Consider the following 22,997-nt stretch of genomic DNA (forward strand, 5'->3'; position numbering starts at 1 on the left):
AATTACGTCTGCGCTAGACAAAATTCGCACTTGACCGGTTTCGTTTTTAATTCGTCCTAATGACGGAGCCTTCTTCATAAATATTTATTTAAGCATAACTGTATAGTGAGCAGTTGTATTTGTTTCAACGATTTCGTATTAGTACGATCTCCGCGTTTCATATCGGAGTATCGGTCCCAGACTTCGGAGACTTTTTTTAATAATACCTATATTTTTTTAATTAAATTCAGATATGACCGCGACAAACGTTGATGGGATCAGTGAAAAAGAAAAAAGTGATCTTTTCGTGAAATTCGAAAAATTTGGAAAATTTCAAACGATACAATTTTTGTTGATTTGTTTAACTCTTTTTATGATTTCTATGACACACGTAAATTATGTTTTTGTTGCTGAAAATATTAATTACAGGTAAGATTTTTAAAAATGATTATTAGGTGTTAAATCATATTTTAAAAATAAAGCCACCGAATTTTAAAAAATTTAAATCTAGCACGCTTATTTCTATTATTTACACCATTTTTCATATGTGTGTATAAATATCAAATAATATCTATTTAATAACTAGAACTTAATCCTTATACAATTCATTCACACGATTCCTTAACCCTATAAATATTTTAATTACTTACTATAAGTTTAGTAGGAGATTACTTGTTACGAAACGTTTCATCTTAGATCTACAAAAAACAGAAGAACTATTCTAATTATGATTAATGTTCCAGTTAATTGTGTTGTTTAACCGGGAGCAATGACTACGAGTTATCGAAGCTCGAAACTCGACATCTTTTGTAGGTTCGAAAAAAGAGTAGAATAGGGATTTGCGGATCAATGTTTATTTTTAAAGTCTAATCAGTGATTTCTAGAAATGGAATGTCAGGACATTATGTCTATCCTATATGTTATTAAATAAATCACGACTGCTAAGTATGATATAATAGGTAAATACGGATGCCCCAGGAGTCTTCTCTCTATTTAACCCTGACCGCCCGCGCCGTCGTCAGCTTGAATAATTTTCCCAATGCCAGTGGGACTCTATTTTATATTTAAAAATGTTTTTTTTTTTATACTTAAATAAATATTTTGAAAAATTCAAAAGTGTGTAAAAATAATAATATTTATAACAATTTAATTAGTGTTTATACAATTAAACATTTTTCAATGTTTTATTTGAATAAAAATGTAGGTAATGGGTTTTTGCAACTAGGTACTTGAAGTCATTGCTCTTGAGTTTACTGCCAAGTCCATTAGAGATGAATGTGTCTCTGTGTGCATCAATTGAGCTCATTGTCACAATAAATAGCCTCAATTTCGTCTTCATTACTAACTACTTGCGATAAATTAATTTTAATGCTTTCACGATCTGCACAGATGTCGTATGCCAGAGTGTGAAAGTCAGAATCGGGACATGAAGACACCTTCCTGGTGGCCTGAAGACGTTGACACCAAGTGCTACAAACCAATACTGAATGATGAACATTTAATGTCAAACCAAACTTGCACCAATGCTTCGTTTAGCGGAGTCATAGAGCAGTGCCAACATTGGGTCTACGAAAATAACAATTCTATTGTTGCTGAGGTATGTATAATTTTCTAATAAAAAAAGTTTAAAATCAACAAAGCTCGTAGAAAAAAGCTCTCATATGAGGTTTACTACGGATTTATATTGAAAAAATATCTTATTTCCCATTTTCATATTCCCATTTCATGTCATCTAAATGCATATACCCAAAGGTCCACATTTAATTATCATTTAGTAAATATAGATCGCAAAATTAAATCCTTTAGATCACGGGCGTAGCCAGGTTTTAGAATCGGGGGGGGGTTCAAGAAAATAAAACGAATAAAAATACATAAAATAGCCGTTTATTCATAAGAACAATATTTAATATGTAATAAACAGATTCAGAGAAAACTTCTGGAATGGAAGGAATCGTCGAAGACCTTTTTCAAGCAGGGGGACAATATAGGCTAAATAAAAAAATTACGTTCAGTTATACCTAGGTACACGTTATAGAATTAATCTTCTGTTCTTCTTTTTAAATATATCCACTACTTCATTCGCATCAATATCTATCCCATAGTGAATGTTCATGAGAGCCAAGCCATTCAGTCTGTTTTCACCCGTTGTGTTCCGCAAGTAGTTTTTAAGCCTTCTTAGACTTGAAAAAGACCTTTCTGGGGTAGCAGTGGAAACAGGTAACGTAGCCAGTATTTGCAACATGTGTAAATATTTGGATAGAGTTTTTGGTCGCACTTATCTAAGCATTCCAAAGCTGATTTTGGAGTAGGGGAGGTGAGAGTCATAGCTGCTTTCCACACTTCAAGTTCTGCTTTGACGACAGATGTACTCTTTTCAGGCAGCACTTCTGAATACATACAAAATGCCTCTTCAATTTCAAATTGCAATCTGCTTAAATACTCTCGCTCGGTCTCGGTAATGAACGCGACATGCGCGCGGTGCGCGTGGGATACGAAACGGCACGACGCGGCATGAAACTACACGAAGATTACCGAATGTGACACGACGACGAGCGGCTCGGCGCGGTGCGCCCGTAGAGAATCCAATCCAAACCACATACTTTTGAGTGTAATTAATTAATATAGTTAAATTTTATCTTAACTTTTCGGGGGGGGTTTGAACCCCCAAAACCCTCCCCCTGGCTACGCCCGTGCTTTAGATAATGTTTACGAAAAGCTACGTCAGTAACAACACGAGTGGCGATCAATTAATTCACACTGTAGAGGCGCCTAACGGCGCCATTCAAAGCTTTCAAAACGTGTGTAAACATTCATGATAAATTACTTATATTGATTTTTATAGTCCAAACATAAAGCTTTTGCATTTTTTATAGCACATGTCATTCATAGAATTTTCTTCTAGAAGAAATGCCCGGTAGGTAGGTACCTACACCCTAAAAAATTTGCAATCCTATTTCGTACCTACTTCATAGTGATCATCTAAAAGTAGGTATTAGAAAAATTCCATGTAGGTACTTATCTATAAGTACTCTACGATGTGAAAGTGGTCCAATGTCACGTGAACGATGCACGTGTTTCGGCCTGGGTTTCTTCCTAGAAAGATTTTTTTTATCTTTGCATCTACTTATAGATTTTCTTGCACGTTAGCGATAGAGAAAGGTGAACCTACATTACTAGGTTACTCACCTTATTTAAATAGCGGATTGTAAGTCTCATTTATTACCAAGTAATTCGCAAGAAGCTCTTTGCATTTTTAGATAAACAGTATCTACTTTTCTACGTAGGTACTTTATTAGACTCATTATGTAAAGTCATAAATTAATTAAACGTATAAGAACAGCGGCTATAAAAAGCCTTGTTTGTCGAGGTTTAACGCAATCATTGCATAACCTTAAGTTCATATTTTTAGAACTGCAATAATAATCATTATGATATTGATATAGACTATCAAATAATACCATGCAAATAAAATTAAAACTTTTGTTTAATTATCTAATTATATTCTAAAATAGCTTCTCATCGGGGATTCACCACGCGCCTTGTCAACATATGCCTTGATGGAAAACATAATATTATCTAGTTCAAACACCTAGACTTAAAGTTTTTTTTTATCTGTAAGGGACAAGACGCACTATCTCCGTGGATTCTATTATTTGCATACCATAGCAAAGTAAATTATTGCAAAAACGATAAACATTATCAAGGGGTTCATTTATAATTTTCATCTGGGGTCTAAATAACCAATGCCTATGTTAGCCGGATCTTCCTTTAGGTTTTCACGGAAATCCTACATTTATTACGTCATTATTATTTATATTGATTACATTACAGAAGGTAACTGAATTAGCACTTGGTATCTAAATGTACCCATAGGTGTTGATATTGCATACCTATGTTTTGTCAACTTCTTGTTTTTGTTCCAGCTCAATTTGGCGTGCCAGCCGTGGAAAATTAATTTAGTGGGCGGTATTCACAATGCGGGGATGATATTTTCAATGATGTTCACAGGATGGATAGCCGACAAGTAAGAAAACGCCCATAACTACGACCATTTTTACCCTATTTTCCCCTTTTCGAAGATCACACTTGAAAATTATGATCCATTAATTTCTCCACTTTCTCAGTCAGCATAGTAGGTATTGGGCGGGGTTTTACATCACGTGCTTCTCTCCAGGCGAAAAAAACTCTTATTCCATCTAGTATTTCTAAAAACACATTCTGACACAAGTCACGTGAAATACTGGTATTGTTAAAGAAATGACCACTGCTGTACCGGTTTTAAAGTTTGAATTATCTTTTAAGAACTTGCAACCACCTGGGCCGCGATTCTCCTAATTTTACTTAAGCGTCATACGATTCACGTTCGACTCGTTTCGACTGAGATCCGATCCCGATTCGATTACGATTGAAGGGCATATGTGGCATTCCGCTATTTTTTCTTTGAAATAAACGTTTTTATCCTATTCTGTCATTCAATAATGAATCATTTTGTCTGCAAATGATTTACGATTGCAAAATGATTAGGTACTACAGCAAACTACCGTATGGACCAAAATCACCAAAATAGCAGACCAATCGCACACCAATCAAATGTCAATCGAATGCGATTGGTCTTTTATTAGTAGCAGAATGCCCGATATGGTTAAAACTGCTATTGCGATTCGATTTCTACTCGATTTTGACATTATTAACTTAGGAGAATCGGGCCCCTGTTTCCTAAAAATTGTATCTGAAAATAGGTACCTAATACCTGCCTACTGCTTATAATAATAATACCTGTTTAAATAATTCCAATAGGTACCTACATAACATGAATGTTCTGGGAGAATTTCTAGAATTATTATTTAATTCCACACTCGGGCTAATTTATTGACGAATTGCCATTTAGCGAAAGATTTTATATTTTTTGTGGTTTGGATAATTATTCCGAAATAAAAATTACATTAAGGAGGTCCGGGAAATATACACGTAGTAACTATATAATAGGAAATATACAAATGTATAGCAATAGGCCTATTGTCTATCAATGGTTCACAGCCTACTAACTATTTCGCAATGTTTTTCCACAAAAGTCACATGAACTCAAACACGCACAGACCTAATTTGCCAAGTTTGAATTCTGCCCTTGATGCCCAATTGTTTTAGTGGCGCGGTTCCTTTGATGCATTTGATTCGCTGTATCATAATGGGTTAGATCCATGATAATTTTGTTCGTTCCTCCGTCCGCGCGTTTTAATTTTTTAATTAAAAATATGAGAATTTTCCATTACCTAATCGAAGCGTAGCCAGGAATTTGGACTTATTTGATTGAGAGCTATAGGTTTAATGTAACTTTAAGTAATATAAAGGGGTGTCTTAACCTCCTGGATACCCCTTTCATGGACCTATGCTCAGAGGCTAGTGGTTTGTATGGCTAAGTGCTCACAAGGCTAAGTGTACAGTAGTTATGTAAAGACAACAGCCATCAGAAAACAAAATAAATGGGCAATAACCTAACCTAGGTACCTACCTTATTATTATTAGGTTTTCTCTTAATTATTAATAAGTGATTTAGGCTCTTCTAATTTTTTGTGGCTGGATAATTATAGACAATAGGTATGTCTCGCTACAACCGACTCAACTACATTTTTTGCTTAAAACTAGTCTTCCTAGAAAAACATGTCGATGTTGTTTTAACAGTAGGTATTGGACCACACTTGTCGACCTTCATCTTATCAATATGCCAACAACCAGTTTTAAACTTTTACATTAGGGGGCAGCATCATGGGTGCCCAGTATGGCATGGGAAATCTTGTATTAATTAAACAAACACTGTAACGAAACAAACAAATGACTCATGAGCAAGTTTTTAGACGAACAAGAGACGTAAATTGCAAAGCCGTCTTCTAAACTTGCTGTTTTTATTACACAGCGAAAGAAAGTGATGATTCAAAAGAAAGCATGAGGATTTAGGACTTAGTTTTTATGCACCTAATTGCACACCCACTGAACATTGGGCTTAGTTACAGGTGAAAAGTTAACATACCTACATTGTTTTATGTTTCAGAATTGGAAGAAAGCCCACAGTGATTGTATGTGCTGTCGGTGCATGTATTGGGGTATTCAAGATATTCGTCACAAGCTACTACCCGTACCTGGCTATAGAGTTTCTTGAGTCAGTCATGGGATCTGGTCTTTACACTGTTGGAGTAGTTTTGAGTTAGTGTTTTTTCCTATAAGTAAACACTTTTACGAAGAATCTTGTCAACGTTACTAATGATTAACCTTATTTTCAGTGATAGAAGTAGGAGGAAGTTCAAAGCGAGTGTTGACAGGCATCATCTTCTCATATGCAGTGTACGTCGGAGAAATAATATTCGCTTTCTTAGCCATGAGCTTTCAATACTGGAAATGGTTGATATTAGTGGTCTACGCTCCCATGGTGCTATTCATTCTATACATATTTGTGCTGAAAGAGAGTACGAGATGGCAATTGCTTCGAGGGAAAATGGACGGAGCAAAGAAGACTTTGAATGCCATAGCAAAAATGAATAAATTAGACATCGGTGAGAAAGAAATAGAAGATGCAAATGACGATCAATTACGAGTTATGTTCGATGTGGTAGAACAGAAAGAAAGGGAGAACATGAAAGTCATTATAGGATCGAAGGAGATAATGACTCGGCTGTCTGTGACGTCATTCTGTTTCTTCACGTCTAGCTTCCTTTATTATGGATCATTGGTCCACTGCGTGCTGCTACCAGGGAATAAATATACCAACTTTATCCTTGCTGCATTTACCTCATTCCCTGGAGAAGTGATTGCCTACTACACATTTAACAAATATGGAAGGAGAATAACATTGCAATGCGGATATTTCTTGTCTGCCACTTTTCTCATAGCTCAGAACTACTGCCCGGAATGTGAGTATCGAATAGTGACCATTGTAACATCTGATAGAAAGTAGAAATCTCGGAATGTCATATGGTTTATTTATCCCATCTCATAATAAATGTAGAAACGCAGCTTTTTCTTATTGAAAGTGTTTTTTTAGGCCACATCAATAAATAGATACCTACCTAGTTCGTAAATAGCTAGTCCCATACCTTCCTAAGCGGTCAGGTAACTGACCGATGACAATGTCGATCTTTTACTATGTTCATATAGATTAAGGAAGATATACAGTTACATCATGGCTTATAACGGTCGCTGGAAGACGCTGGATGCAGGTCGCCTCCAACAGGTATCTGTGGAGATCTAAGGGGGAGGCTTATGTTCAGCAGTGGACGTCCTATGGCTGAGATGATGATGATAATGATGATGGCTAAACGCTTTGAATTATTTTTCAGCTCTATCCTGGCTAAAAGTGGTTCTATTCTTGGTTGGAAAACTCGGTGTAGTCATCTGTTTCACTGGAATATACACATACAGTTTGGAGTTGTTCCCCACAAGCGTCAGAGGAACGTTGCTTGGTTGGGGCAACACAACTGCCAGGATCGGAAGCATGTTGGCGCCGTTAACGCCATTGCTGGTAAGACGAATTACTCGAACTGTTTTTTTTTTCATGTATTCCAAGTTTTGCCGTCCTTGTAGAAACCAAAATCCGCTCTAGATCCATCTATGCTACAATTAAGCTGATACAACTAATGAACTACTCAAAAACTACGGAAATCGGACCGGTACTAAAGGTCATGCAAAGCAGAAGGCCACGATGCAATGCACAGTGCATAGACGCCTTAACCATTCCATTTTTTTGCCTTATTTTTTATGTCTAAGTGCCTGTTTAGGATATTTTTCTAACGAGCTATTAGGAACAGCAGTTTAATTAGTAAAAAATATAAAAAAATATAATAAAGACCGGTTTTGCACATTCCTAACTTATTATTATGTAAAGGTACTGGGAATTCTCAGCTCTTAGTTTGTACGCAAAACTGGTACGTTTGAATATGATAATATTATCATGTGATCGTAGACGATTCAATAAATGGGTGTGTGGATCTATTGATTTTAAAACGAATTAATATTCAAATCGACATTCTTGTGAGATAGTGACTCATAGAAAAGAAAATAAGGATAAACTATTATTTAAATATGCGAAAAGAAGGGAAAACAATTCTAAATATTGTTGTTTGTTGACAGATAAGTGAAATAGCAGCGTTGCCATCAATCCTGTTCTCAGCAACTGCAATAATATCGGCTCTGCTGCTAACATTTACTCCTGAAACCAAATCATTACCCATGTTCGACACTATCGCTCAAATTGATGCATACAAAGCGTCGCAATTTAAAGAAGAACAGTGCGTTGAAACGCCCACAAACCCAACGACGGTGTCCACGAAATTATAAAAATAAATGTAAAATTATTACTTACGTTACCAGTATTGGCTGATTTTTAATGTTACTACAACTTCAATGTGATCTAGTATTAAAATCTATTTATAGAGATCGATAAATAAAGTTTAATGTTGAATACCAATTTAATGAGTTTTATTTACCAACTAGCCGTTTTCCCGCGGTTTCACCCGCGTCCCGTGGGAGCTACTGCCCGCACCGGAATAAAATATAGCCTATGTTACTCGCAGATAATATAGCTTTCTAATGGTGAAAGAATATTTAAAATCGGTCCAGTAGTTTTTGAGTTTATCCATTACAACCAAACAAAGTTTTCCTCTTTATAATATTAGTATAGAAAGAACATGACTAGATTATGGTACCTACAAAAAATACGATGATGTGAAAAATCGTAAAACTGCACGAATTGATTACCTGCAAGTTTATAAGGGATTACAAAAAAAAGTACTTATATGAGAGAGTTATATACTTTTTGGGGGAGTAGGAACATAAGGGTGTACATAGGGGGACTTCATAAGGGACTACGGAGTACATATGGAGGTACCTACTTAAAAAGGAAAAATAAGTGTGACGTCACAAGTAAATTAGGGTGGGCTACAAACTACAGTGCCCATTCCGGTAGATCCGCAACTAAGTTGTACACAAACAGTTAGAGATATTTCGAACTTTATTACGATTCAATAATAATGCCGAATCGTGATGGGCAGTAGATAGAAGCGGATTGCCTAATTATTGGAGCAGAAGCTGGGGCTCGATTCTCCTAAGTTAATGTCAAAATCGAATAGAAATCGAATCGCAATATGATTGCAATAGCAGTTTTAACCATATCGGGCATTCTGCTACTAATATAAGACCAATCGTATTCCAACGACATTCGATTGGTTTGCGATTGGTCTGCTATTTTGGTGATTTTGGTCTATACGATAGTTTGCTCTACAATCATATTGCAATAGTTAATCATTTGCAGACAAAATGATTCATTATTGAATGACAGGAAAGGATAAAAACTTTTATATCAAAGAAAAAATAGCGGAATGCCACATACGTTTCAATCGTAATCGATTCGGGATTGGATCGCAGTCGAACGTGAATAGTATGTTGCTTAAGTAAAATAAGGAGAATCGGGCCCCTGATATATGATGAGTATAATGACATAAAAACCATCAAATCTAGGTAAAGATTTGATCGTCCAAAACCGAACTTCGAAATGTGTTTTCGACTTCTAATTTTGAACGCAACGCAAAAAAATTTCAATATTGCAATACAGGAACGGAAATGAAGTATTTGATTGAAGTGTGACAGCTACATAACCTAAAAACTTGCGCTGTTTTTGAATTGTGATTTTATGCAATTTCTGTAATTTATCACTGAAATATCAACCAATAAAGTGTAATAAAAGTAGCGTTATATTGTAAAGATGGAAGGATTTGAAATTCGAACATCGAACAGCAAAAAGGTAAGGATTGTTTGTCGATACATCTCGTAAATTGAAAGTGTTTTTTTTAATGAAACATTTTATTTTCAGGGCAAAGGGTTGTATGCTACTAAGAAATATGACCAGGGTGACGTGATTTTGGAAGAGGACCCTTTAGTTTCGTGCCAGTTTGCTTGGAATGCGGCCTACAGATATTTAGCCTGCGACTATTGCATGAGGTATGTTTTTGTTCTCACTACTTTTTATTTTACATTCAGATTGATCTGACTAACTGACTATTCAACCAGTAACACTTTACGTCGCTATGACTGGAAACTGAAATATTTTTTGAGGCTACAGTACATTAAACTTTCGTATTTTTATGATAAATAATCATTGCAAAGAACTTAACAACCAATATTAATATTCTTTACATTAAAGTCGGTTTGTACTGCTAGTCCATAAATTAAATTAGTTTAATTCATTGTTTCAGCCAAAACTGGCATTTAAGTACCTATTTCATAATAATGTGATAGTTGTGTTCATGTTGAATTCACTACTGACTACACCCGTTAAGACTGTCAAGGATGTTCAATGACAGACAGGACCTACAGTTTAACGTATCATCCGATTGCATCATCAATTCACCTAAAAAAATTACTCTATTCCAGGCCACTTGAAACTCCAGAGCAGAATGTAAGGCGTCTATCATGCAAACCAGACATTATTCTCCCACATTCCAATACATTTGAGATAAACATTGAGAGTATAACTAATTGCGATCAATGTGGCGCCCTCTACTGTTCAGAAGAGTGCCGGCAAAGGGCCTATGTTACGTACCACAGGTTACTGTGTCATGACTCCAGTGATGCTCAGCATCCAGTTGTTGTGCTTTTGGAGACTTGGAAGTAAGTTCCAATCTTTATGTTATAATACATGTGATAAACTAAAGCAAAAGCATGTTAAAATGTGTTATCTCTGTGTAATGAAAAACATGAGTACTTTTTCTTCTCTATTTTGATCACACTATAGGAGAAAAAATGGATACAAGTATCTAACACTTCATTCAACTACCTATCTGCTAAATATAAATTATTTGTAATAACAACCAATCCATTTTCACCCACACAATCCACACTATTTATTTTCTTACCACTCTTACATATGCAATTATTTTTCCAGACAAATGCACTACCCCCCAGAAACAACAAGTATAATGCTACTCATAAGAATACTAGCATACATCCAACAGAGTTCAGACCCAGCCGCAGCCGTTGCCAAAGTGAAACAATTCTGTCACCGCACAGAGAATGAGGACGCAGAGCTTGTACACAAGTTATTGGGTGAACAGTTTACGCATCAGATGAATACTTTGCGGGAAATGACCTCTCATGTTGTTAACGGTGATGAAGTGCAAGAGGTGAGGTATAATCATTGTAAAAGTTGTGGTTTTTTTATTGTAAAAGCTATCAACCCAGACAACGCTTTTTGTATAGGAAGGTTTTCTACAGCTATGTATGATCACAAGGACAATTTTTAGTTGGAAAATTTAAAGTTTTATTTAAATAAATATTTGCTTACTTAAGAATGGCAAACACTCATATCTGTTTGTGTGCACAGTACAGTTGAATCCATTTATAATGATATCGAAGGGACTTTACAAAACGTCATACAAAGCATTTCATAGAAAATAAAAAACATCTCCTCATTTTGTCAGTATGTACATATTTATTTAACTAGACAAAAACATAAGAGAGATAAAATAGAAATAATATGCAATAAGTACACACATGTTTGTACACTTTTCTCTGAATTAAAACAAGTTATTGCAGGACTCTCCCGAATTTTGTTCAAAGTAGGATGGACGAAAATGCGTCACAAAGTGAAGTCATTATATCCGACTCTTTTAGAGAATTTTATATTTGAAAACCAAACTTCAAGTGTAATTACGTCACAATAAACGGTTGGTCAATATAAGTGGAGCGGAATCAATAAATGGATTCTACTGTAAAAGCTATCAACTCACACAATGCGTTTTGTTTAGGAAGGTTTTCTACAGCTATGATCACAAGGACAATTTTTTGTTGGAAAATTATGGAATAAAGTTTTATTTAAATAAATATTTGCTTAGCTTACAAAGGCAAACACTCATATCTAGCTGTGTGCACAGTATTTTTAAATACAATATTATCCTGTCACATGCCTGTCTATAAATAGACCATTATTTGAAATGCTGTAATAACGTTTTAAATGCCGTAATTACGAACTAGTTTTGCAAAGCCAGGGCAAATATAATTTGTTCATTTCAATATTTGAACTATTCACGGTAATCAGTGTGAACACAATTTTGTCGTCGTACTTTACACTATTGAACCATGACCAAAAAAGATTAGTTATGCACACAAATGTAAAAAATACACAGAACAAAGCCACAAACTAGGTCAAACCTGTTTTTCTTTTATTTAATCAACTAAAATTACAATACACAATTTATTTTCAGTTTCTAACACCGGAAGGTTTTTGCACTCTTATGGCGTTAGTTGGTACAAATGGACAAGGCATTGGAACCAGTCCGCTGGCTATGTGGGTGAACTCCGTGCTGGAACTCACCATGTCTGACGATGAGAGGCAACAGCTGGACCTGTTCATTGATAAGCTTTATCAGTATGTTGAAGAAGGTATGTAGTGTTATGTTATTTAATGTCTATCATTTATGAGTTGGCTTTGTTTTGATTAGGATTATGAATGAAATCAAGCAGTAGACAGACACTTATGTCCATTTACTTTTGGTATTTTTGTTGTCAATTTGAAGGGATTAGTTCTATCCTTATAACTGACGAAATAAGATCATATAGATTAAGAAAATCCTACTGCTTTTACATTATATTTACAACCTTAAACTACTTATCTTCTAAAAAACTAATGATTAGGCGTCAATGTATTCCTCCGCATCACTGTCCTCCAGAAATATGCCTAGAAGACTGGCCGCATCGTCACGTTGTGTGGCAATGCGTCGACAAGCCTTTTCACAAAGTCAACTGCTTTTCGAAATTTTTCAATAAAATCGCTTTTAAATTTCAGAATCAGGTTCATTCCTGAACACGGAAGGCTCAGGCCTATTCCAGTTGCAAAGTTCTTGCAACCACAGTTGCGCTCCCAACGCGGAGTCGACGTTCCCTTACGGCAACCACAGAGTGCAGCTGAAGGCGTTAAAACCTATCATGCCGGGCGATGAGATCTGTATCAGTTACCTTGATGAATGCACTCTGCAGAGGTCGCGGCATTCGAGGCAGAAGGTTAGTTTAACGTTCTTTAATAAGAGTAACAGTAAAGAATTTTAATAAAAAAAGAATTGCTCCAGCGTCTGCAAATGCTACTCGCGTACCAGTCTTCGCAGCATAACTGCCTAGCACATCTTTGGTGGAAAAGCATCCTTGTTGTCTCAAAGCTGGCCAGTTTTACATGGAGCGACTACCTATTTTATCTCTTCAACCTAGTAATCTTGCGGCCGTTGGTAGACAGGAAGTCAGGCTGGCCGACAGGTAGGTAGGTAGGGGTCCAAATAAAGTACACAATTTGGTAGAAATTGAGACTTTATTTAAGCCAACTTCTGTTGCCCTAACCACGAATAGATCTCGAGGTAGAAGGTACACTGGGAACACTGGCCTGAACCGTGGTGTAGCTCCGACGACGGCCCAGCTCCTTCCCAGGTTGCACTTCCAGGTCTCCAGCAGGACCCAGGTAGTTCCAGACAGGATCAGGTCTGGTCTTTCACTCGCCGCCAGGAAGAACGTTGCGTAGCGAGGGTTTAAAGAGGAACGTAGAAAATCGAACGTAGAAATATCCAACGTAGAAATATCCAACGTAGAAATAAATCCTGGAAGCGCAGAGACAAGGCTAGCATTAGCAGAGTTTGGGCCACGTTGCCGGGTCCAAAGGTCACAGTGTCCCAGCAAACAAAGTGAACAAAGAACAGCTGCTTTAGATAGAAATTTAGCAAGAAGAACACCTTACAATAGAACATAAGCAATGCATGGAAACTTACCCCAGCGGGATTTCCGATTATAATTTGTCTAGCACAAATAAGTAGAAATTAGACAGGTACGCAATACTGAAGGTCAAGTAAAAAAACGTGTGACACAGCCGTCACGTCTGATGCAATTTGGTCGTCTCCTGCGTCTCGGCCCCGAATGCACTCGAGGCACCACCGTCGCGCGCGGCGAAACCAGTTCACCCGTTTAGAGATGCGTAGGCGCAATAGTTACGAGGACCTTTGTGTAAATAATTAATATTGGGTTCCGTATATGAATTATGTTAATTTTAATATATTATAATTTTTTATTTCATTTATTTTAGTTTACTTTAGGTGTTTTATTAATTTTAGAATAAATCTATTGTAATTATTTGTATTTTTTTTTAATTTCTAACCTATTCTTAGAGCTAGGAAAGTACAACGTTACAATCTGAGCAAACCCCTAGTTAAAACTGGTTGTAAAATTTTCTGGGGTCTGACTTCCTGTAAATACTGCCCAAAATGTTCAAATGACAGCTGGGACCTTCCGAAAAAAAAATTTCACGTGCCTTCCGAAACAGGAGAAATTGGTCATAAAAACCTAATAATATACTGATTTTCTTCCAGGAACTAGCCCAAAACTACCTCTTCGTATGCTGGTGCGAACGCTGCACGGCCGAATCTTCCGAGCCCGACTGCACCAGCGAGGAGGACATGAGTGACGAAGATATTGACGCGGACGACTGATGTTCCAACCTGCTCGCTTTCTGCTTGCTCGGGTTATGATGCAAGCACTATGGAAAGTGCCAGACTATTTGCGAAGAAAGTGTCGTTTAGTGTTTTTTTTATCATAAGTGCTGCTTTTTCTTACATTACTGTTTCAATTGTAAAGATATATATGAATGAGTGATGTTTCAATTTGTTCGCTTTCTGCTTACGCAGATTATGATTCAAGTACTACAGAAAGTGCCAGACTATTTGTGAAGAAAGTGATGTTTATTAGAGTGTTTCGTGCTGGGTTTTCTTGCGATTCTGCAACATTCATAAAGATATAGACAGATGGCTGAAATTCCAACCTGCTTGCTGGGGTTATGATGCAAGCACTGTGTTATAGTGTTGTTTTTCCAAATAACACATATAGTAAGACAGCTATTTATTAATTTAAGCATACATTGTGAAGTAGTAGGATAAGATGGTTTTTCAATTTCAGAAAATTGGTCTTATATGAATTTTCGTTATCTTCAATAGCTACATTTATACCACAAATAGATACCCGTATCATCTTTTTATATCTTTTGAAAGATGTTAATAAAAACTTTACATATTAAGTACATAATTCTATTCAGTGTTTAGATACTACTAAAATATTCTTATTAATAGTAAAATATACGATCTAATTAAGTAATACTTCCAATTTGTGATCTGTAGATTGAAGTTAGACAAATAGATTTTGCTCTAGCACAATTTAGTAGGTACACTTTACTATACTTATATTTTTTATATATTAACTTCGACTTTCGACTTGTTTTGTAATTTACTTAAATACTTTTCAATGTAAAAAGTCTAAATTAACAATTTACTTACTTAATTTATACCATCTCAGTGGTATTTTGATAATTACCTGTTATATACAGTACGAACAAAAAAAAAACTAAATATACTTACTTAACGGCTCTAATGAAGTATACTAAAGGTATAAAATTATTAAAAGGTCATAATATTATATTATTGTGTAATAAACTATGTATTTATTGGACCTTATGAAATTAGTAAAATGAAAAATATCTACAGCAATCTGTAGACGTATGCCGTCTTACCACAAAAACTTTTTAACGTCAGTTTAAGACTTGTGTAAAAAAATGACAAATTATGACGTTGACATATGGTTCATTTTGGAGCCACATTTTTTTTAGACAAGTGTAAAACAGTGTTTAAAGTTTTTGTAGTAAGGCCAATGGCGTTTATTGTGATGTCTATTTACGACAGTTAATTGATATTTATCTTTGTGTCGTTAGCATATAGTTTAAAATTAAATGTTCGGCAATTTGATTAATAAGTGTGGCTAGTGATTGTATAAGCTAGGTAGCTGGAATGTAAGAATGCCGTCAGTGCAGCTGGTTAATGGTAGAAATGATAACAATCTTTTTTATACGTAAATCTCGCATTATAAAGTATGAAGTCTCTGCCAAATCAATATCGACAGTGTAAACCTAAACATATAAATTTAGCTCTAAGTAAGTAACTTTCCTTGGCCGAAGTACGTTTCTCGCGGCTTCACAGAGTCAAAATGTATGTACCTCGAATGTCCGAGGCCACCACTGATCATCCACGGAGAAGCTACTTTATTTGATTAGTAGAGCTATTCAAATTCAAATATTTTATTTCGGATTTCTCCATATTTTTAGTGTTAGTATAATGTTAGTATTAAATTAAAATCTTAAATCTGTGAATTAGTGAAATCATCTGTGAATATGTGAAATTAAATCTTAAATGCTATGCAAGGCATTGTAAAATTCAAATTGTTGTTTTGTTTATTGCTGCACTGACGGTACTGTATAATAATGGTCCAAATTCGTGGCGTGGTATAAGCAATCGAATTATGAAACGCAATGTGGCTTCTAAGTGACGGCCTAAAACGTAAATAATTAATATTGTGACGTAGTTTCGATGTATTGTATTCTCGTGTCAAATTATAGCAACGATGCACAATTTTGTTAGGCGTATATTATTATTATATATATAGTAGTATCGAATACCAAATGGTAGTGAGTATGGAAATGTTAGCAGTTTATAAATTATGTAGATTGTTTTCAAAATAGATCTTTCTAGAATAAGAGATCGCTAGAGTTTAAAATATGTTGTTGCATTTCATTTATTATCTACAGAGATACATTGAAAATCTATGGTAGATGTCTGACAGTTTGTTTTCTACTTATTTAAGCAAAGATCCACAGAGATATTGTAAAATAGATTTTTTTTTGTTTAATTTTTACGCTATTATTAAAGTGTAGCTAGTTGGATAGTGATTTTTGCTGCACTTTTTAGCTACCGTTCTAACTCTTAGCAATTTTTGCAATAATATAATTACATACGTGTTATCGTATATTGGTCTAAGAATATAGTTGTTTTAATATCAGGGTACTGTTTTGTGCCAAAAAGATATTATTTAGAGTAGATTGTTTTGATATAGATTTATGTATTAGGTAAGCTGAGTTAAGATGGCAAGCACTTTGAATTGTTATTATTGAAAACTTAACTGTCTCTATAGGGTTCATATCAAAAAGTTAAAGGAGAAATAGAAAAAAAAAACAAATCGCATTTCGAATAGAGAACGTTCTTTTTTCAATCAGGAAGAAAACAAAATAAATTCAAGTTAAAAGCGCTTGTCATCTGTTTTTCAGAAGATTTAATTCCATATTTCATACCTAAACTAATTACAATACATAGGTCGATAGGTAACTAAAGTTTGTTTGTAAAACTGTTAGGTATGTGCAGTGGTTTTTCAGCTGAAATATAGCAATATAAACGAAAAAATATTAAAACCGCTAGTAAACTGTTTTCGTGTATTACGGAATATTATTATGTCTATAAATGTTGCTTTTATATGGAGAGTGTTATCCAGCTTTTGTTTTCTAAATAAACTATTTGACTATATAAATATAGAACAGGTTTTTAATAATTCTAACCTTACCCTTATATTAATATACTAACGAAAAATTCAAATAAGAAAGATATATATATATATACTTAGAAAATCATCTTTTTTAAGAAACGGTTTTACCGACTTACGAAATTTTGCTCGTGCACGTGCGGTCGGAAGTTGCAGTCGGCAACCAGCAAAACGTACCACCTTAACATTACACCTATAAGAACACACTCAATAACTTTAATATCAAAACCTACATAAGCGTAGGCGAGGTTACAATATCAATTTACCACCAAAACCCCGCAATGTTAGGAGTTTAATTTGCCTAAATATATGCCTCTAAATTATACAGTATGGTTTATCTAAATTATTACAGTGGTATAAAAGCAGCCCCAAAGGAAGTGGACGTGGCAAAGCCCCGACACTATGACTAAAAATGAGATTGACTTCATCATGACGAACAAGAAGCACATATTCAGAGACGTCTCCGTGATCAATAGGTTTAATACCGGTAGCGATCACCGACTTGTCCGAGGCTCTCTGAATATCAACTTCAAGGCCGAACGTTTCCGTCTGATGAAGGCCAGGCTCCGACCAACACTGCTCCAAACCATGACAGGATCCGAAACGTTCCAGTCAAATTTGGAGAACCGATTTGCCGCCGTGGAAACCACAACAGACGTTAACCAGAACCACGAATATGTGGTTCGGATCCTCAGGGAGGAAGGTTCGAGATTCTGTAACATGCAGCGTAAGGGCAAGAAATCAAAGCTTTCGGAAGAGACATTAGGGCTTATGAAGAAACGACGTGAAAACCCGCCTGTCACTTCGTCAGCTAAGCGGGCTCTAAACCAAGAGATCAACAAGCACGTACGACGCGACCTCCGGTGCTCCAATACTCTTGCCATTGAAAGAGCAATTGAGCTGAATCGGGGGTCAAAGGTGTTCGTACAATCTCTTGGAAGAAGCCACTTGACGAAGCTGACCACAACAAGTGGAGAAGTCGTTTCTTCGGTGCCGGCAGTCCTTTCGGAAGTGGAAAATTTCTATGGCCGGTTATACGCATCGCATGCATCTCGACCTGATCCCGGAAATGAGGATTCTAGAGCCACATTAACACGCCATTTCACCGAAGACCTGCCAGAAGTCAGCAGTGGCGAAATCGAGATCGCTCTGAGACAGCTCAAAAATGGAAAAGCCCCTGGCGAGGATGGCATTACAACAGAGCTTTTAAAAGCAGGAGGTAAGCCCGTACTGGGGGAGCTCCAGAAGCTTTTTAATGCCGTCCTGTTTGAAGGGAGAACTCCAGAGGCGTGGAGTAGGAGTGTTGTCGTCCTGTTCTTCAAAAAGGGAGACAAAACCCAGTTGAAGAACTATCGGCCCATTTCCCTCCTAAGCCACGTCTATAAGCTGTTCTCAAGAGTGATCACGAACCGACTTGCGCGAAGACTCGACGAATTCCAACCACCGGAGCAGGCTGGGTTTCGGAGCGGATACGGCACCATAGACCACATCCACACAGTGCGGCAGATTATACAGAAGACCGAAGAGTATAATCAGCCCCTGTGTCTAGCATTTGTGGACTATGAGAAGGCCTTTGACTCTGTTGAAATCTGGTCTGTTCTGGAGTCCCTGCAGCGTTGTCAAGTAGATTGGCGATACATCCAAGTGATGAGATGTCTCTACGAAGCCGCTACAATGTCCGTCCAAGTACAGAATCAGCAAACAAGGCCCATACCGTTGCATCGAGGAGTGAGACAAGGGGATGTTATTTCCCCGAAACTGTTCACTAATGCAATGGAGGATATGTTCAAGACGCTGAACTGGAAAGGACGCGGCATCAACATCAATGGCGAACACATCTCTCACTTGAGATTTGCTGACGATATCGTCATCATGGCGGAAACGCTGCAGGACCTACAACAGATGCTGAACGACCTGGCTGAATCTTCTCTACGCATCGGCCTACGGATGAACTTGGACAAAACCAAGGTCATGTTCAATGAACATGTTCTACCGGAACCGATTGCGATACACGGCGCCGTTCTCGAAGTTGTTCGGAAATATGTATACCTCGGGCAGACATTGCAGTTAGGTAGAAACAACTTTGAGGACGAGGTGAATAGGAGAATTCAGTTGGGTTGGGCTGCATTTGGGAAGCTACGTCGAGTCCTAACATCGTCGATTCCACAGTGCCTAAAGACAAAAGTCTTCAATCAGTGCGTCCTACCTGTCATGACTTACGGAGCCGAAACGTGGACACTGACGGTACGGCTGGTCCACAAGTTTAAAGTCGCTCAGCGGGCTATGGAAAGAGCTATGCTCGGCGTTTCTCTGAGGGATCGCATCAGAAATGATGTAATCCGTCAGAGAACCAAGGTCATCGACATAGCCTACCGAATCAGCAAGCTGAAGTGGCAGTGGGCTGGCCATATTAGCCGAAGAACCGATAACCGTTGGGGTAAACGAGTTCTAGAGTGGAGACCACGCCTCGGCAAACGTAGTGTAGGACGTCCTCAGGCACGGTGGAGTGATGACTTGCGCAAGACGGCTGGCAGGAGCTGGATGCGAGAAGCCGAAAATCGATCTCAGTGGCGTGCACTTGGAGAGGCCTATGTCCAGCAGTGGACTGCGATAGGCTGATGATGATTACAGTGGTATTAATAAACATTTTATTCGTAAATCTTGGTTAATTAAATGGTTGAGGCAGTCTTTAATAATCTTGAGTCCTCAATGAGGTCACTTCAATGGAGTGAGTGCTACAGTTAATTATTATTGAGAGGCAAACAGGACGTTTGTTGTGGCTTTGGAAACAGACTGAATGATCCTTTGTTTACAATAGATTTGTAATTGGATTTAATTTGGACGCTCATTTATATTTGTGCAGTAAGAAGATAAATACGCACATTTTAAATGTTGAAAGCTCTCTCTAAATATCTCTGATGTGAATATTTCCTTAGATTATCTAACTGATATTTGTTGCATTACGATAAGAATATTTTAAGGTTGAATACCTAACTGTATAGCGCAGGTATTTGTGAAATCGAAATAACAAAATGAACGAATAATTTTCTTTCTTTAGCTTAGGAAATTTAATAATATTTTACGCAGCGTTGCATTGGAATGGGCAGATAATATCGTTCGAATAAATACAACAAATCGGAGGGGAACCGTTGACCCAGCGCAATTACGCGAAAAGGCCGGAACACCACCACTGTTTTACGATGTTGAATATTAAAATGGCGATACATAAAAAAATAGCGTTGAATACAAGACAAAGTCTTCCCGAGAGAGCATAGTGCAGCCTAAGCCGGGTTCAGTGCAAACATTCATTCGTGCCCACCCTACTTCAAACGACGTCTATCCTTAAAAGGGAGGAGAAAATTATCTCGTGAATAAATTATATTTTCCCCCCTTTATGAAGACAGTTGAAGTGCATTTTCGTTCATGTTTTTTTTTCTCGTCTGACTTAGATCAAAGACATTGCAGGAATTCCGGCCGTGAGCCCGTGACCCCGCAAAAATAAAATGAATAAAGAATTTAATGTGACTTGATGTCTTGAGATAATAACGTTAAAGTGCTTTAGAATGTTTCCCGAGCGAATTGTTTGTTTTCCCAATTCTATTTGTCTGTCGAATTCTGACCTCTGGTGTTGTTTAGCGTGTAGAGGTGTCGGCACTCCACTCGGAGGGTGGAACGTGATGCGTCCTTTGTTATCATGAATATGGCAACGTATAAAGAATTTGAGTTTTCCTTGTGCTCAGAATATGTTTAGGGGATTTTTTTCTCAAGAGTTATTGTGTTCATTACTTTCATCTTCCGTACTTACTTAATTCTGTAAAGTTTATTCAAGAATTCGCGAAGATCTGGTGCCTAATGCACAAAGAAAAATTTGTTATGTCTTAACTGTTTGAGGCTTGTTTTATGAATCTACCAATTATAGGTACGCGTGTACATCAATATAGGTTAAATGATACCTTCAAAATGTCTTCAAACACAGAGCGTTGCCCGGCAAAATTCTCATTAAAAATACTATAAACTTAGTCAGGTATAAAGCATTAAAATTCATTGTTGCGTATCCTACTTTCATCTCAAATTATTACGCACGTCCCTATTAAGGGATTCACTAACAATACATATCCTTCTGCTTACTAGTTCCTTTAAATTTCGAAACCAGCGTTCCGTTTGATTCGATTTATAACAGGACAGCCGCTGCTAATCGGCCGAGCGAAATTCCTGTAACCAGGGCAACTGTGCACGGTCCCCACTCTTTGATTTACGTCAGTCCCTTTGCCCTCACAGAACTGAATGCGATTATACGTACTGCAAAAAGGACAAATCGTTAATGTGTTTCTGAAAGCGGTCGTTGGGAGGACATCGCTTCACTAGAATGTACCTACTAATAACGATGGCCAGATATGGAGCGGTTTAGAGGAGGGCTAGATTTAAATTAAAATCATCCCTTTACTTTGAAGAATTGGTCGGGAGGGTATTTAATTGTGATCCGTTCGGAATATTGGTGTTTTCGCGAGTGGGTTGAGTATAATTGGCGAATTTTATACCCAAATGCCTTTTGTCGTCTGTTATTGAGTTACTCGAGCGTCCCTTCGTGGAATTGCTTTGAGTAATGAAAAATTTGGTGATAATGCGGTTTAGTAATTTTGTGCTTGGTTGGTAATTTTGTGGGTTGTCCTCTTTTGACCTGCCTAATTGGAATCCTGGGTTGCCGTTGTTTAATTAATTAGATTTTTAGAAACATTTTATTACCAGATTTCTTCCCCAGTTTTGAAGAAAAAGCTTAACCGTGTTATGTCTTGATTAGCTGGGTGGTTAAGAGAATGTTCTTCATCGCTGTTTGCTAAACTGATCGTAAAAATGGCGACCCGCAATGACGAGGACTATCGTAATCCCTCAGCTACTCTTCATTATTTCTCAAAAATCTTAAAAACAGGTTTAAAAAAATATGCCTTTTTTAAGTAGAAAGTAAATTTTTTAAAATATTACACCGTTATTTATCTCTCTAACTCAAGAGACCAATCAGATACCATTGAGATAGTCACTTGTTTTTGTAATACAATTATTACTGAATCAATTTTCGCAATGTAAAGGCCCATTCAGTATTCACACAAGAGCTCTTCAAACACTGCATCGATTGGTCGGAGCTATTGAATCCCTGAACCTAGTCTACGGCTTTTGTTTACATCGGATAATAGACATTCGATGGAGATTAGGTATACCAATTTGCGTTAGTGTTCTTGTTGGTATTGCTGTGTTCGGACATGTCATTTGCGCCACAAACGGTAGATGTAGGAAAGTATTATACCTCTAGAGATTGTGACCTTCTTTGATAATCTTCTTTGGTTACACTTGGTTTGTAAAATTATTGGAAGTTGAAGTAAAACTTCCTTCTTTGTTTTATAAAAACAAACTCCATAAAGGAACTATAGCGTACTATAACTTTCTATGTCATGAAATCTTAATTGTTTATCTTCTAAAAACTTATTTATTTTATCTTTGAAGATAAAGATAAAGGTATTTATTTTGCAAATATGGGTACAAAAGTAAATGGTGTTATAAAATAAACAAATTCAACATTTACAAATTGTTGACGTTAC

The 22,997-nt window shown here is 36.7% G+C and overlaps 2 protein-coding genes and 1 long non-coding RNA gene across 3 annotated transcripts; 2 read left to right on the forward strand and 1 right to left on the reverse strand.

The window, feature by feature from the left end:
• Nucleotides 1-8,434, forward strand: LOC124634003 (organic cation transporter protein-like). Its single transcript, XM_047169396.1, has 7 exons — nt 1-408; nt 1,369-1,576; nt 3,903-4,003; nt 6,026-6,177; nt 6,255-6,881; nt 7,308-7,489; nt 8,098-8,434. The coding sequence occupies exons 1-7, from the start codon at nt 233-235 to the stop codon at nt 8,302-8,304; spliced, it is 1,653 nt and encodes a 550-aa protein (XP_047025352.1). The 5' UTR covers nt 1-232; the 3' UTR covers nt 8,305-8,434.
• A 1,159-nt stretch (nt 8,435-9,593) lies between these two features.
• Nucleotides 9,594-17,401, forward strand: LOC124633840 (histone-lysine N-trimethyltransferase SMYD5). The gene is made up of 7 exons (XM_047169200.1): nt 9,594-9,766; nt 9,836-9,963; nt 10,396-10,632; nt 10,907-11,144; nt 12,225-12,402; nt 12,806-13,020; nt 14,364-17,401. Exons 1-7 carry the CDS (start codon nt 9,728-9,730, stop codon nt 14,481-14,483), a joined length of 1,155 nt encoding a protein of 384 aa, XP_047025156.1. The 5' UTR covers nt 9,594-9,727; the 3' UTR covers nt 14,484-17,401.
• LOC124633841 lies at nt 13,300-14,178 on the reverse strand. Its single transcript, XR_006984787.1, has 2 exons — nt 13,770-14,178; nt 13,300-13,601 (listed from the first exon to the last, which is right to left on the reverse strand). It is a non-coding gene; the product is annotated as an uncharacterized LOC124633841 (long non-coding RNA).
• Nucleotides 17,402-22,997: the final 5,596 nt, after the last annotated feature.

The sequence above is a fragment of the Helicoverpa zea genome, chromosome 10 (assembly GCF_022581195.2).
Source record: "Helicoverpa zea isolate HzStark_Cry1AcR chromosome 10, ilHelZeax1.1, whole genome shotgun sequence".
NCBI lineage: Eukaryota > Metazoa > Arthropoda > Insecta > Lepidoptera > Noctuidae > Helicoverpa > Helicoverpa zea.